At 35.8% G+C, this 16272-nt stretch overlaps 1 protein-coding gene across 16 annotated transcripts in view; it reads left to right on the forward strand.

Annotated features, from left to right (window-relative positions):
* Positions 1–16272, forward strand: part of AKAP9 (A-kinase anchoring protein 9) — a 113729-nt gene that overhangs the window by 47064 nt on the left and 50393 nt on the right. For 12 of the 16 annotated variants that reach the window (XM_040548801.1, XM_040548802.1, XM_040548805.1 and 9 more), the window contains 11 exons: positions 1374–1587; positions 2454–2533; positions 4164–4302; positions 4719–4816; positions 7486–7597; positions 8080–8278; positions 10391–10487; positions 11341–11433; positions 13192–13560; positions 14553–14777; positions 15910–16050. In XM_040548801.1, the coding sequence (XP_040404735.1) occupies positions 1374–1587; positions 2454–2533; positions 4164–4302; positions 4719–4816; positions 7486–7597; positions 8080–8278; positions 10391–10487; positions 11341–11433; positions 13192–13560; positions 14553–14777; positions 15910–16050 (1767 nt within the window). The remainder of the gene's footprint in view (positions 1–1373; positions 1588–2453; positions 2534–4163; positions 4303–4718; positions 4817–7485; positions 7598–8079; positions 8279–10390; positions 10488–11340; positions 11434–13191; positions 13561–14552; positions 14778–15909; positions 16051–16272) is intronic. The other 4 variants (XM_040548790.1, XM_040548794.1, XM_040548796.1 and 1 more) reach the window with 1 other exon arrangement.

Genomic DNA, 16272 nt, shown 5'->3' on the forward strand with positions numbered 1-16272 from the left:
GCGTGGCAGAAAGTGGCCAATGGTTGAAAGTGATTGCATGAATGACCAGACCTTGTAACCATAGTCAACGTGTATAAGGATGCTATTTTTCAGTGAAAGAAATACCCTTTGTTTGCATTTAATTAAATCAACAACAACAAAAAAGTAAGGAGAAAACATCTAGAGCACTTCATCTTTTGATATAGCATTTACCGTAATTACTTGAGATGAAAACTTATGCAGGACACATTGTTTCCTCTGGGATTAGCTTTTCAGTACTGTAAGTTCTCAGGTAAACAGTACAAGGAGAGAATGAGACTCTTTACTTTCTCAGTCATCTTTTACCAAACTTATGAAATACTAATATTCCACTATCAAAATTTTTGTGTATGTGTGGTTATCACTTTTTGGATGTGAGTGTAAGAAGAGATGCGGATTTCTAAAGGACATGGGAAGATGGTCTTAACTGATCCGAAGTTTGGTATTCAGTTAAGTCAAAGTACTCTGGTCCTCAGTCAGCTGAGAATTCAACAAATAAAAAGGCCATGTTTTCTGTGTGGTATCTGTTTTTAATCTTCAAGCACTGGTAGTCAGTCTTGCTGAAGCAATTTAAGTTATTTGGAAATTTGTTTCCCAAGGCAATTAACATCACCAATATCCATAATAGCAGAAGCTATTTTTCAGACACTCAAGGCTTTTTTTGAGTCACAGAATAATGTAATTTGGAAGAGACATCTGGAGGTTTTCTGGTCCAAACCCTACTCAAAGCAGGGCCTACTTAGTTCAGTTATTTATTTATTTATTTATTTATTTAAAATTTGCTCATGTCCACAGATAGATTGACCAAATTCTCATCTGGTTGATGTGTATGCTATTTAAGATGCCTCTTTTCAGGAAAGTTTCACTGGAAATCAGTAAGGACGGTGTCCTCTTTGGCACCTATCCACACCTGAAAATAAAGTGCCTCAAAAGACAAAAATACAGTTTGCAAATGTGATTTGCTCTAATGACTCCATAGAACATAATCTGCACTGAGATGATCTGAAGCATTCAAATTCCCAACCATATGGTAACTGTAAGGATATGTGTTCTCAATATTAAGTGCAATGTTTAAAGGTCATTGTGCTTGAAGCTGTTTTTCCCAAGGCAGAAACTGAAGAATATTGTGTTTTGTCATTTAGTTTGTTTATTTTATTTTAAGTTAAAGAAGTGTCTTACTATTTCGTTATGATTTAAGTTTTTAAAATGTGTATATTTAAACTTTTATTTAATGTGTAACATATATGCAGCATTCCATTCAACATATTAAGTATTAATTCCTGAAATTCACAAAGACTGGACATTTCTTGTTTCTTGTTTCTTACTCTTTGTAAAATGTCTGTTTTTATTCAAAGACTGATTTACAGCTACAGATGGAAGCACAGCGCATTTGCCTGTCCCTGGTTTATTCAGCTCATGTAGATCAGGTTCGTGAATACCTGAAAGCAGAAAAAGAGAGTGCACTTTGCAGTCTTAAAGAGGAGCTTGCACATAGTCATCTACAAGAGATGAATGATCTTAAAAAAATGCATCAGCTGGAGCTCCAGACCTTGAAAATTCAGCAAGCAGGTAATGACCAAAATTACAGGAGAAAAGCTCTTGGAATGAAAAATAGTATCTTTAATAGAAAAAAAAAAGCACAGGAATCTGGGGGGAAGTGTGTGTAGCTGTACAACAAATTATTTTTATAGAACGTTTTGAAGTGGTTTTGTGCCAAATTATTTCCCAATTATAATTAGTCTATTGCTTACTTAAAAAATAAAATGTGTGTGTGTATACATAGCGAGCAAGAGAGAGAGAGAGAGAAAAGGAATGGAAAATATTGCAGCTCACGTTTTGCTCTATAGCTCCTAATTCGTATTAGGTCAATTAATTCCAAAGAAATATATGATAGATTCATCTATCAGTTTGTATTCCTTACTACAATATTAAACAAATGCATTAACAAAATATTTTTTAGCTTCTTTCATTCAATTCATTCAATTCATTCATTCATTCAATTTCTGCTTTGGCTTCCTGCCCACATTAAGTAAGCTTCTTTGATACAGCTTTCAGGAATATCGTTCTTTGCATTTCTGCCTCAGTCAGCTTTTATGTTATCTCGTTGCTTTTCCATCACTCCATCTGTCACTCCATGATATGCCCTTTTGTGATATTTTTGGCATAATAACTTCTTTGCCCTCCAGTATATTTAAGTAAAGTTTGATCTTTCCAGAGCTCACTGACACATGAAGCCATTTCTTATCCCTTATTCCTGTTGAACATGCAGTTTTACTCTAATAATTGAATCTATCTCTGTGATGGAACAAGAAAGAGGGAACAAAAAACTATGCATTTCTAAGAGGAGGCAGTCTCACTGATGCAGGGAATTAGGCCTTTGAAAAATTGTTGTGTATCGAGTACTTAAAAATAATATCAATAATTTGTGTTCATAGATGATGAAGTCACGTCTACTCAGAAACTTATAGAAAAGCTGAATGAAGCTGTAACTGTGGAATGTTCTAGGCTCACACAGGTAAGACTTAACAAAAAGCCTTTTTTAAAATGGAACTTTTGTAAATGAAGAATTATGTGTACAGTGAGTCACCATGTTTTTCTGCATATTTAACCTGCTGTAGCTGACCCTGCTTTGTGCATCATCTTCAACAGTTTTTCTTTGCAGCTTTTCTCTTTGCCTTGATCTCTAGATACAGAATGATCTTCTAAAATAAGGTTGTAAGGGTTTTTGCTTTTTTTCCTAAACTGTTTCATGTCCTTGTCTCTTAATCTTCCTTTTTTTGTTGTTGTTTTGTTTTTTATTATCTGCTCATTATATTTGCCAAGTATATTTGCCTTTGGAAAAAAGTTTTGGACTGTAAGTTTTTTGACTAAATAGCTGTCAGACATCACACATGTTAACACAAAGGACATCACCCTCTCATATCAACAATAAGTCATTTCTTAGCTGCAGAATATCTTTCAAAGACTTCAAGTGTTTTAGAAGTACATCAGAATTGCTGTCTATATTGTTTTCAGTAGCTAAATATTATGATCAAAAATTGAGAATCGTTTTTAGTCTGTATTCTAGTATCAGCCACTAATGACACTATTTTACCATATATTTTTTGAAGACTACTTATTTCTGGATAAAATAAGCTATATTCATAAACACTATATGCCACAATTTTCTAATCTTTAATGCATTCAGTTGTTGTGTTTGGTGGGGTTTCTTTTCTTTCTTTGCTGGCATATTTTCAACACCTTTTTTGAAAAGTGGATATCAGAGTTAGTGGAATTATTCTACTTGAGAGCCACCATGGTGGGGATTAAGCAGGACTTCATGACAGCTCACAGAAAGTAGCGGGTGGATGAAATTCTTTGGCATTATTTCAGAGCTAGGAAGAACGCTGTCAAACTATACAATTCCACGTTGAACTTTTGGAAAAATTACGATTTTATTTTTGTAAGTTGAATTTAGTGTCTTTTGATTTCAAAATGTTTATATAAGGAATCCCATCGTTTGCCTTGGGCAGGCCAAGTTTCTCTTCAAGTATCATGTATCTTCTGAAAGCAAATACATAAATCTTCTCTTCACCTACTCTTTGTAAACGTGGTGGCTATTTTGCTGGCCACATGGAACCAACAAATGTGAGGCATTCTTTTTATGATTTGCTTGCATTTTTCTGCTGCCATTCCATTTACTGAATATTTAACAACAAGATGAATGGTAAGCTCTGAAAAGATATAAATTTTTGCCATAGGGAATCCTTTTTCCAAGTAAAACCGCAGTTAACCAGAAAGAAACATTTACAATGAGAAAGAAACAGTTTACAATTACAAAATTTACAAGCAAGAAACATTTACAATGTAAATTTTCTTTCAGCATTGATAAAGGAAACCTTACTATGCAAAATTTTAATACTTAAAAGCATGAACTTAAATGGCTGCGCCAAAATATACATATTTATGTTTTAGCTGGAAAGTCTTTTCATACATGTTTCTTTTACCAGGAGTTTTAAAGGTTGCCTAGGAACATCTTATGCCATCATTTTTACAGAATATAATATAAAATAATAATTTCTTGTCACCATTTTTCTCTGTGAATTATCAGTGCTACATTAATAAACAATTCTTCACTTTCTTTCTTTGTTTCATTCATTTTGCAGGATTTGTGTGATAACTGGAATGAACAATCTTCAACTGTTATAGAATCTGATCATAGGGAACAAGATATTTTCCATAGACCTGCTGATGAGAAAGAAAAACTGAATGTAGAATTACCAAGACACAGAGGTCAGGCTCACGGTAATGGCATTCTACTATCATATTGGTTTAAAAAAAAAAAAAGATTTCAAGTATTTTAGACTGACAATTATACCATTAGTTGTTCAGGTGCTATTTCATGTGCCTAAATAGCTGCTTTATAGATTTCCTCACTATTCTGAACAACTTTTCTTGTACTTTCTTGTGCTGTTTTCATTATAGTGGAAATTGTTGAAAAAAGTGATTATTTCTTCTTCTGTAGAAGAAGCAGGCAGACATACCAAAAAAAATCAACACTATATAAAAGTGTGTTCTAAAACTTGGAGGTGCTATCACTATGTAATGCTTATTGGATAAGTCTTCAGTGAAGAACTTGTGAACAATACATTGTATTAAAATTTATGCTTGAATGTTCGATTTTAACTTTTTTTAATTTCTTGATCATCTATGTAATTTAGCTTTGCAAGAACATATGGAAGCACTTCTGCACAAGATAATGGAAGAATACAGTAGGCTGACAGCACTTCAAACACAGTTGATGAAGGATTGTAAACAGGTAAACTTTTTATGATGTTGGAGCGTATAGGCCTTTGAGTTGTCTCTCTTGCATGAATTCCTCCTGGATCAGGGAAAGAATGTATTTGAAATTGCGTTTATGCATCCTGGTTGAGTGGCGTAGCAGTGCCATGGTTAGATAAAATGGAGTAGGCTGCTGCCTATGTGACAGAAATGTAGAATGGCTGAGGTTGGAAGGCACCTCTGGAGATTGTCTGTTCCGATCCCTGCACAATGCAGACTTAGCTAGACTAGGCTGCCTAAGACTTAAGTTTTGGGGTTTTGAGTGTCTCCAAGGATGGAGGCTACGCAGCCTTATTGGGCAACCTTCTCTTCTCCAGGCTACCCAGCCCTCTCAGACTTTCCTTGTAAGACCGTTACGTCAAAGCTCATCTCCTCATGAGATTTTCTTTCTTTATTTATTTTTTTTTGCTCCTACTCACCTAGTTTGTGGCTGGACTCACCCCTTCTCTCATACTAGATAGCACAGCACTGGACCCAGCTTTCCAGATGTGTTTCACAAGCTGAGTAAAGAGAGAGGATCACCTCCCTCATCCTGATGGCAACTCTCTAATGCAGTCCAAAGGGCTGTTGGACTTTTGTTGTAATGGAACATTGCTGGCTTCTGTCGGACTTGGTATACACCAAGGCCCCCAGGTCCCTCGTTCCAAAGCCACTTTCTAGCTGGTCAGTCCCCTGCATGTTCCTGGTGCAGAGGGGTTATTCCTCTCCAGGCACAGGACCTTGCATTTCTCTCTGCTGAAATTTATGAGGCTCCTTTCAGCCCATGTCTCTGTCTAGCCTATTGAGGTCTCACTGAATGGTAGCACAACCATATAGTGTATCAACCAATCCTCACAATTTTGTATAGTCTGCAAACCTGCTGAGGGTGTGCTCTGTCCCATCATCAAGGATGTTACTGAAAAGTTTAAACAGTATTAGCCCCAGTAGCGACCCATTAGGTACACTAGTGACTGCCTTCCAACTGGACTTCATGCACCAGTCACAACCTTTTAAGCCCAGTAGTTCAGCCTGTGTTCAGTCTGCCTCACCATCCCCATTCCGCATTGATTTGTCTGTGGGCATTTAATGGGAGGCAGTGTAGACAGGTTAGTCAAGCATGATTTCCCTTTCATAAATCCGTGCTCCCAAGTGGAGTATCTTTGTGGCTTTGTGTGTTTAGAAGTGGTTTCCAGAATGATTTGCTTCATCACCTTTCCGGAGATCAAAATGAGCCTGACTGGCCTGTAGTTCCTCATCTTCCTTCTTTCTCCTCTTGAATGTAGGAGTGACATTTGCTTTTAAGTCTTCAGAAACCTCCCCCAGTCACTGTGGCTGCTGAAAGATAATCAAAAATGATCTTGCAGTGACATAGATCAGTTCCCTCAGCACTCGCTGGTGCATTCCATTAGTCCCAATCAAATTGCTCACATCCAATGTGTTTAAACGTTCCCTAACCTCATCCTCCTCCAGGTAAGCCTGACTTGCTTCAAACTTTTACACTGCTCTCAGGGGGCTGGGAATCCAGAAGACAAATCTTATCAGTAAATTTGGAGTTAGGTACTTTGATGTATTAAATAAGGTACTCTAGTTATATCTAAAGATTTTTGTAGGTAACATGTATTGATGGATATACATGTTAAAATATATATTATAGAATCCCAGAATCATTCAGGTTGGAAAAAACCTCTAAGGTCATCTAGTCCAACCTTTAACAGAGTACTAAAGTCCACCACTATGGACTAACTGTGCTACTAAGTTCTAAATCTACACGTTTCTTGAAGACCTCTGGGAATGGTGACTCAACCACTTCCTGGGCAGCCTCTTCCAATGCCACACAAACCTTTCAGCAAAGAAATTTCTCCAAACATCCAACCTAAACCTCCCCTGGTGCAACTTGAGGCCTTTTACCCTTTGTCTTATCTCTTGGTGCCTGGGAGAAGAGACCGATCACTACCTCACCTCCTTTAAGATAACTGTCAATCTCTTAAGGTCTCCCTTGAGCCTCCTCTTCTCCAGACTAACAACCCCAGTTCCCTCAGCCGCCCCTCACAGGACTTGTGTTCCAGGCCCTTCACCAGCTTCATAGTCCTTCTCTGGACATGCTCCAGGGCCTCGATGTCCTTCTTGTAGTGAGGGGCCCAAAGCTGAACACAGTACTCGTGGTGCGGCCTCACCAGAGCTCACCTCCCTGGTCCTGCTGGCTACCCTGTTCCTGATACAAGTCAGGATGCCGCTGGCCTTCTTGGCCACCTGGGCACACTGCTGGCTCATATTCAGCCAGCTGACAACCAATAACCCCAGGTCCTTTTCCACTGGGCAGCTTTACAGCCACTCTTTCCCCAGCCTGTAGCGTTGCATGAGGTTGTTGTGCCCCAAGTGCACAACAGTGTGCGTGTGTGTGTGTGTGTCTGGAACCAGAAGAATTATGGCCTAACAGTTTATATGCAGGGAGAAGAGTTTGAGATTAATAGTGGACATTCTAGACAGGCTGATCAACTAGTTATAAGTGGGTTCTTGATCATTCAGGCTGTAAAATGAAACGTATTTGTTAGGCCAGTTACATTCTTCCATGTATTGCCACCAACCTTTCTTATATGTTTATAAATAAGGTTAATATTTTTGCATTATCTCTGTGCAAGTTGTCCTTTTTATTTATTTATTTCTTAGGTCAAAGAACCATGGTTATCATCTTTGGAACCTGAGAGAAGGAAAGAAGAGGAACCTAACCATCTGGAAACAAGAAAGGAATGTCTGCAGGCCCCTTCACAGGGTCTAATGGGTAAAAATATGCATATACTGGTTTTAATGTATGTATATTCAAAAGGGGGGCAGGGAAGGGGCAGAGAAAGTCAGAGAGAGAACAACTTTAAAATTTAACTGACTCATAGTTTACAGCATCTTGAAGCACTTAAGAGATTTTTGCAGATTTTACATAAGTATGATTTTCTTTAATCTCTAAAATCTTTAATCTCTAAAATATTCTATTAAGCAGCTTTGGTTTGGTCTTTACCAGTTTTCCACTCGTAAGAGTTTCTTTTACCCTTATCAAATAATGGAAGATGAAGGTTTTATTTAATTTTGCAAAATGGAAGACTAAGTTATTTATTGTGACAAAGTAATTGATATGGTACGAGGAGAAACTTTTAACTGCTGCAATTCTTCAGTTCCATCACTTGTAATAGTTTGGGAGGGAGGTGAATTTATATTGTTGTAATTTAATTATTTTCCCTCCCTTTCCCTATTCAAATAACCTACATGTAGATCCTAAAATTCATGAGTACTGTTGGAAGGAGATGGAGAACGTTAAAACACAACTTGAAGAACAACATGCTCAAGAAGTGGAGTACCTCAGGTCCTATTTCCAACAACAGCTGAAAGAAAGTGAAGAGAGGTACATGACAGAAATTGCTCATTTGCAGGATAAGCTTCGGAGTACTGGGGTATCTTCTGACTACACGAGGTATTAATCAGTCCTTTAATGCTTATAACTTTGTACAACATTCAACCAGAAGTGTTCCAAGTAACCGTTCATGTAAAGCTATGTGTTTTACTTTAAAATTTGTGAAATTCTTTATAAACACATCGCTCTCATTCTTTTATTCTTTCAAGAGATGTTGAATACTACCAAGAAACGACAAACATTACAAACAAGGTAGTGCAGCATTTAGAATTATGAAATCTTGTTAAACATGTAGTATTACATTTTTATAGGTAATAAAGGAAGATCTGTTAGTTGGAATAATGTATAAATGTCCCTTCATGTATATGAGCTTTTCAGACATAATTTCAAACCATCCAACTCAACTGACCGCCACCCCCCTTGAAACTCCAGACAACAAACTTGACATTGAGGGATGCCTCACGTAGGGTAGTTCCATGGAATCAATGATTTTTTAGAATGTGTAGCTAATATTTGTGACAGAATTGCAGTACACTTAATGGATTTTGTCTTTCACTAAGTCATGAGGCATGGGACATTGCACATCAACCTCTTCCTGGCCCTGGCCGGTATGGCCACGCAAGCCTGAAAGAGGTGGGAGTTTCCTGGGGGAATCCTGACAACTGTAAAGCCTGTTTTTGGTTGGTTGCTAATTCTTTCACTGACTCATTGGATGTGTTCAAGGTGTGGTGGGTGCTTTTCATTGTTGTCTATTCAGTGTCCTCTCTGGATTCCTGTTCTTCATTTTGTTTCGTTTGCTACACTCCAAATCCATTCAGTGTTTGTGTTTTTCATTTCCCTTACTCTCCCTTACTTGAGGGAGAACTGTCAGGGTTTAGTAGTCAGACTAGTGCCCAACTGTAGAGGGGAAATGAATAGACACAGTAGCAATGAGAGATGTTACCTGGGGGGGTGGAGGGGAGGAATTGTTTATATGTTTCTAGAAATTGTGTAGGTTTTGATACACTTACAACAGCACTCTTTCAGAAAGCAAAAGGACTGTGGTGAGATAAATCCTTAAAGGTTGAGAGAAATTGAGATAAAATTATTTTTCTTCAACTGTGACCCATCATAACCCAAACAGCTGTTTTACCCTTATTATTTGATCACAGCCTTTTCTCGGCCATCTGTGTTTTTCTATCTTTTAAACAGTATTCCTTTCATTCCTTAAAATATATTTTTGGTCTTCATTCATCAAATTAAATATGAATGCTAAAAATAATGGGTTACTTTTTTTTTTTTTTGGTAGCTAAAATGTCACAAGGTTTATAATTTTTTTTCTGGACTCCCATTTCAGGATAATCTAAACCAGCTCTCAGATTTGAGCGAAAGAAAACCTTGATAGTTTCTCTAAAATCCTAGTGTTGATAAAGACTGTAAGTCTCATAGATAATAGTTACTTTCTAAGGATCTGTTTTGCTCCCTGTCTTTTAGCAAGGTATTTTTTCTTTGTGGTGGCAGATCACAAAGACTAGAGCAGGGGGTTTTCTAGGTAGTTTGGTACTGTATCTTATCCTTTTGGCAGTGTATTTCTGTTAAGTCTTTTTCAAAATGTAGTGAAAGGGGAACAGTGGTGTGTGGTTGTGTTTTGTTTTGTTTTTACGCATTTGCAGCAGACAATATATAGGGCAGTCTTGTTAGGGGGAAAAAGTCTCTGAATATATTTCAGCATGTTGATATCTAAATGTAAAATGAATCATTGTATTTCATACTACTTTCATGTGTATGCCTTTTCTTACTTAGTCATATCAGTGAGGAATCATATCCTAATGATTCAAACAGGCACTGTAGTATTCATCTTAATCGTGGCAAGTCACCAAGCACAAAATATTCTCAAGAAGCTGTGAAAGACTTGTTTGTGTGGTGGTTGGCAAAACTGATGCTAAGTGTTAGTTTGAAAGAGCTAGTGTATGGAAGGCAGATGAATTATAAAGTCAAGTATATGAAATTAATGACATGGGGAAAGGTGTGTTGTGAAAAAAAGTATTTGCAGTTATTGAATATTCAGTCTCTGAATACGTATGATGCATAGTATATTTATATGTGTACATATTTGAATAGAGGAAAAAATAATGTATATTGAAAGACTGAATTTATTTTAACCCTAGCTCCCTGTTTCTTTTACCTTTTTAGTATATCCACAGATTCACAAATGAAGCTAAAAGAGGTCTTCAGAAAAGTGGAGTGCACTGAAAATCTTCATCAGCAAAGAGCAGATGTAGCAATGGAGGTATCATATAACTGTCAACACTTATTCTATAACTGCCAAACATTATACTGCCAATATAATTTAGACGCTTTGGGTTCTCAGATGAAATTGAAATACAGGCTAATATTTGTTAGTAATAAAATAATCGTCTTAATACTGTGCTCTGCAGACCACGTTAGAGAAAATAGAATAATATATAAATTTTGCCAAAAGGTATTTCTAGAAGTTATGAGCAATAAAACATGCTTTATTGATCCTGTTTTTTCAATTTTATTTTTTATTTATTCTCTGAACAAAACAAAAAAAAAGGGGGGGGGGGTTGGACTGCCCCTTATAAAAATAGGAAAACATTAGTGTTCAAATTCTGGGATTTTTTCAGGAGCCTTTAAAATATTCTGACTTTCCTTTAAAGACTAGTTACAGAAGAAGAGTGATTTAAGTGAAATGATAGTACTTTTTAAGTATAGATGCATTATATTTTGGGGGGAAAAATGTTTCCAAAGATTGTAGAAGCCAAACACAAATGGAAGAGACTCCATTCCTCCTCTAGGAGGCTGACTCCAAAATTCTGCATTTGAAAAGCAGCGACACTATTTTCTGTTGTGGTCCTGTAGTTTCTCTCGTTTTCTTTGCATTTTGACAATTCAAATAGTGCTGGAAGATCAGTTGTTTCAAACTCAACTTTAAAAATCAGTTTTGGTGCAGAAATGAGGCAAAGTCCTTTACCCAGTTCTTGTATGTTATAATTCAAAAATACGTGATTTAAAAGAAATAAATGTGACCTAATTGAGGGGAAAAAATCTCTTCAAACCTTTAAAATCTATGAAATGAAAGTATAAATACATGATCTGAGATTTCTTTTTTTTTCTTACAGCTTGCTAGTGAAATTGAAATGAAAAATGATCTGGATGTTGTTCAATTGCTAGAAAAGCAGCACCAAGAAAGATTAGAAGAAGAAATAGCAAAGGTATTACTTTTATTGCTACTTTAAAATATGTTTAAAAATGCTATCACTTTCATTTGCTGTTCCTGACAATTGCCATATTGTATACAGTTTATTTTTTTAACAAAGAATTGTTTTGTTCTGATTTTGAATACAAAAGTCTCGTTAACAAACTTGCTGAAACTTGCTTTGTTGTGTTTTTTTTTCATTGTGGGATATTAAGTTCATTCCTGTAGTGCCTAGTTTCATACCTTTTCTTTTGTAACCAGATGGTCCTTCAATTAATGTACTATTCATAATTCTGTTAGAATGTCTGTTCATAGGCAAAGTGGTGGTTGTATTTATTCTCTTTTAAAACTTCAATGAAATAAGACAACGCGGAACCATACTCACTACCAGAACTTATTTAGTGAATCTAGGGACGTAGAGGGTGGATTTCTTGCTGCTTTAGGATTAACAGATGCTCAGGTTCAAAAGGAGTTACAGTTAACAGTTTCACATTATTTTCTGATCATATTTCAATGTGTACTTTCATGTGCTGTGTAAAATGTGTATTTTTTTATTGGATCTGGTGACTTTCTCTGAAACATGAGAATTAACTTCTAGGCTTTATTTATAAGAGTATACTAAATCATTAGTAGATTTACTTATTAATTGACTTCCAAAAACATTTTCATTTCTTTGTGGAATGAAGAATTCTCTCTGCTTTTTATGTGTTTATGCCATTAACATGGCAGGTCACAAAACAGGTGAATCAAATTAACATAAGTTAAAAATTGGAAAAAAAAAAAAAAAAAGGAATACTTTGTCAAAAGGTTTGTTATCAGAGTTCAGAAAGATGTTATAGCCAGTTATTAATGAGGATGACATTAATGTAAGTAATCAAAATTGCTGGAGTAAACGTTCCATCGGCCTCATCTGCTGCCAAGAAAATCCATCTTTATGGGAAATGGGGAAGTAAAGTGCATGATTGGCTTGTATTTTGTTATGGAGGGTTTCAAGTTCAAAAGACAAGATTAGGAAGGAAGAGTTAGTTTTGTTTTGTGTTGTTGTTTTTTGTATGCGTGTGTGTGTTTTTGTTTGTTTTCAAGTGTAACACTTCTGTATTTATTACACATTTTTACTGTCTCTGTTCTAAATCTAGCAAACAACTACTCACTTGATTAGAAAAGGGGTTTATTTGTATTAGAAGGAGATGCTTAGCAATGCAAAAGTTACCGACCTGTTGTAACTGCAACTGCAGCTATTTAATGCCTGTAGAAGTTTCTTTCTAAGGAATAAAATACCTGCACTGAATATGAAGCACATGGCACTGCTTCCCCGAAGTTCAATGTCAGTGAAATATTTATGGATGATACTTGGATAGATAGAGGAAGCTAAGCATGGCTGGACTTAGAACAATATCTTAGAACAATATACCAGGACTTTTTGGAGTCACCTTGTAGAATCTAGGCTATTTTTTTTTAAGGGAACTACATAATTTCCTGCTTTATATTATATTTTAATTGAAAACAGCATCACAGTTTGTTAGACCACTTTAAACACAGCATGTCTGTATTTTAAGATGTGACTGTTCATGATATTGACAAGGTATCTATATTCCCTTACCTTTCTAAATTCTGTTTTAAAAAAAATGGTAAAATCATAGTTCAGAACTTTTAGTATTCTATTTATATTATTGATGGTAAGCAGTGAGATTTCTTCAGCAATAGGAAATACTACAAAGTATAAATTAGTACACTGCAGAGTATAAATTAATACATATTTCTTGTATTTATTCAGGTAATTGTGTCAATGAGCGTAGCGTTTGCCAGACAGAGTGAATTATCAAGAATTGCTAGGCAGAAGAAAGAAGAAACACAAATACAAATTGCACATCAACAGGGAAAGCATTTTGAAATTAAAAAGGAGTGTAATGAAGAAGAGGTTGACAGCCCCCTTAAAGCAACAGAAAGGGGTAGTAAGCCTGAAGAAGAATTGAAATCACTTTGCAAAGAGCTCACTGAAGAATCTGGTGAGATGAACTTACTTGGAAAACATCTTTGTTCCAATAACGAGTCTGGTTATGTGTTAGGACAGACCACTCAAGAATCAGTGATTTCTGAAGAACTTTTCTCCCATGTCAAAGGGCATATGTCAGAAGAAACATTGGTAAGTGTTTTTTGTTTGTTTGTTTTTAAAAAAATGTAACAACATATTTGAATAATCATTCAAATGGACTTGTAGTTCCATTTCAATGGGAAGACACCAAAAAATGAAATTAAGATGAAAATTCAAAATTCAATTGAAAAGTTTCCCTTTCCCTTTAAAAGGGATGGTAACTTTAGGTCTCAATTATCTACCTTCTTTCCGATGTTCTACTTCATTATCATAGCATTACGCTATGCCATGAGGAAAGGAATATAACCGTGGTTAAAGGAAAACATTATTCTATTTTGTGGTGAAACTGTATTGCAAGCAATAAGTTATATAAAGACTTTTTAGGCTAAGTTATTTTCTAGTACTTATGCATGGGACAGATTAAAAGTTTTGTTTAAAAAGTTCGATTCCCTAGTAATAAAGGATATCAGCTGAAGAAAAAAGTTGTAAAAGTAATACATAAAGCATATATCTAATGTTTAGCACTTCAGAAACATGGGGGGAGGGGTAAGGGCTTGGATAAATATGGTAAAAAGCAGTCATAAATTTTGACTCTACAATTTAATCCTGGTTTAATTTTTTATTGAATTTTGCACTAACTAAAGAAAAAATTACACCTTCAAATTTGTGAAACAGCTGAATATTCTAGTCTTGTATTGATAGTGACTATATCTTGATAGTGACTGTATCAGGAATTGTAATGTTCCTGTTTTGTATGATACTGTTCTCTCAAACTTCTGTTGCAGTATACACACATACTCACTCACTCACTCACAAGCATGTATATCTGCCACTATGTTTTTTTGTTGAGATCCCTGTGAGCTAAGAGGCATTAGAGTTATTTTGAAAAGCTTGTCTTTTTAAGTGGAGAACCTGGACCTTTCAAGAAACAGGCACCACGATAATAGCTATTTCAATTTGTGAAAGTATTTTTAAAATGTGTTGAAATATTTTCTAGAAACTGTCTTTGAACATGAAATGCTAAAATAGTTCCAATATTTCAGCGCGACAATGTGGTAACAGCATCAGACACAGAAACATCGAGTCAGCTGTTGTTGTATGAGGAGCGTTTGGAAGACATGCGACAGGAACTAGTACGGCAGTATGAGGAACATCAGCAGGCAACGGAATTACTGAGGCAAGGGCATATGCAGCAAATGGAACGTCAAAAAGAAAATCAAGAGCAACTCTTAGCAGAGCTTGAGAGTCTTAAAGTGCAATTAGCTGAGGTAATATGGTGCCTGGCACAGTGAGTTAAAAATGATTTAATGAAGAAACTTCACCACTCAGATTTATGTTTATTTATACTTGTGTATCTATTAAGAGACACACACATTTAATATATACATGCACATGCATGTGTGCACGTACTCACATATATGTTTGTGTGTACTGGAACTCATTAATTTATCTTAGTAATTAAGTCTTCAAAATAACGTCACTTACAGGCTTCTCTTCAAACCCTTGAAGACAAATTAAAAGGCAAAGTAAACAGAATTCAGAAAAATTTGCCTTGCTCTGATTTAATTTCAACAATGTATATTTACATATGGAAACAGTAATCAATGAATTCTAAAATTCCTTGATTTCACTGTGGAGTGGAATTTGGGTTCCTTCAGACCTTACCCAAACTGTTCTGCTTAAGTTTGGGCTCAAGGAGCTTGGGAATCTAGAGAGCAAGTCACTTGCTTTCTAGTTGGCTGGCTCTTCTCCAGCAGTGTCAGGTGTCTGTTTCTCTTAGATGCTTTGTAGCATCTTTCTATCATTTATCCTGACAATCCTTTCTTTTGATTTATACGTTGTTTCTCCTTTATCCCTTTGCCAATTGCAACTGCATCTTTTGTCCAGGCTAGCAAATTCCTGAAACTGCTGAAAAATCAGTTAGAGAAATGCCAGCAGCATAAGTTCTGATTATTTTTTTCATGTCAAGGATGTTTATGCATAAGAACTGCATAGGAATTTGTGCATCATGTTTAAGCCATCGACTCTTCTAGCAATTCTAAAAGAATGTGTGTAGGCTTTTTAAAAAAATAAGTTTTCATCTTTTACTGTCTGTTGTGCAAAATGTACGTACTATGGCATGTAACCTTTAGAAGTTAAACTTTCAGTTTACATTATGACCACCATATTTCATGATGAGTGTCCAAATTCTATGAAAACCTTAAATAAGCTATAAAATACCAAAAGAATTTACTAGCCGTATTTCAGTTTTAGAAAGCTTTCAATGTCTTTATACCCATTTAAAGAAGTGGACTGAATTTTCATTGTGCAAAATACGTAAAAAAATTAGAAGTGACAGGACTCACTAATACTCAGAAGCCTAAAAACCCAGTGTGTGCCTCTGTAACACTTCTTTCTTAGCGTGTCTCAATGGAGAATGACAGCCTGGCTGCAGAGAGAGAGAGAATTCTTTTAGAAGAACTGGAATCATTAAAGCAACATTCCTTACCTGGAAAAGAGAGGCAATTCCGTGAGCTACAAAACAACAGCACACAAACTGAGGTAAGTGTGGACTTTGACTGTCTTGGCAGCTGTGGCATATAAAACTGGTAAGATCTGGTTTTGCTGAAAATGTTTTTTATGTAATATATTTTCCTAAAAGATGTTGGGTACTTCTTGGTTTGAGCAGGTTTAAGAACTTGTAGAGTTTAAGGTACTGGTAAATATAGTTTTTTTTTACTTCAGGTAGTCGGAAGCAAGTTTAACAACTTGTAGGTGGGGATT

The sequence above is a fragment of the Cygnus olor genome, chromosome 2 (genome assembly GCF_009769625.2).
Source record: "Cygnus olor isolate bCygOlo1 chromosome 2, bCygOlo1.pri.v2, whole genome shotgun sequence".
NCBI classification, from domain to species: domain Eukaryota; kingdom Metazoa; phylum Chordata; class Aves; order Anseriformes; family Anatidae; genus Cygnus; species Cygnus olor.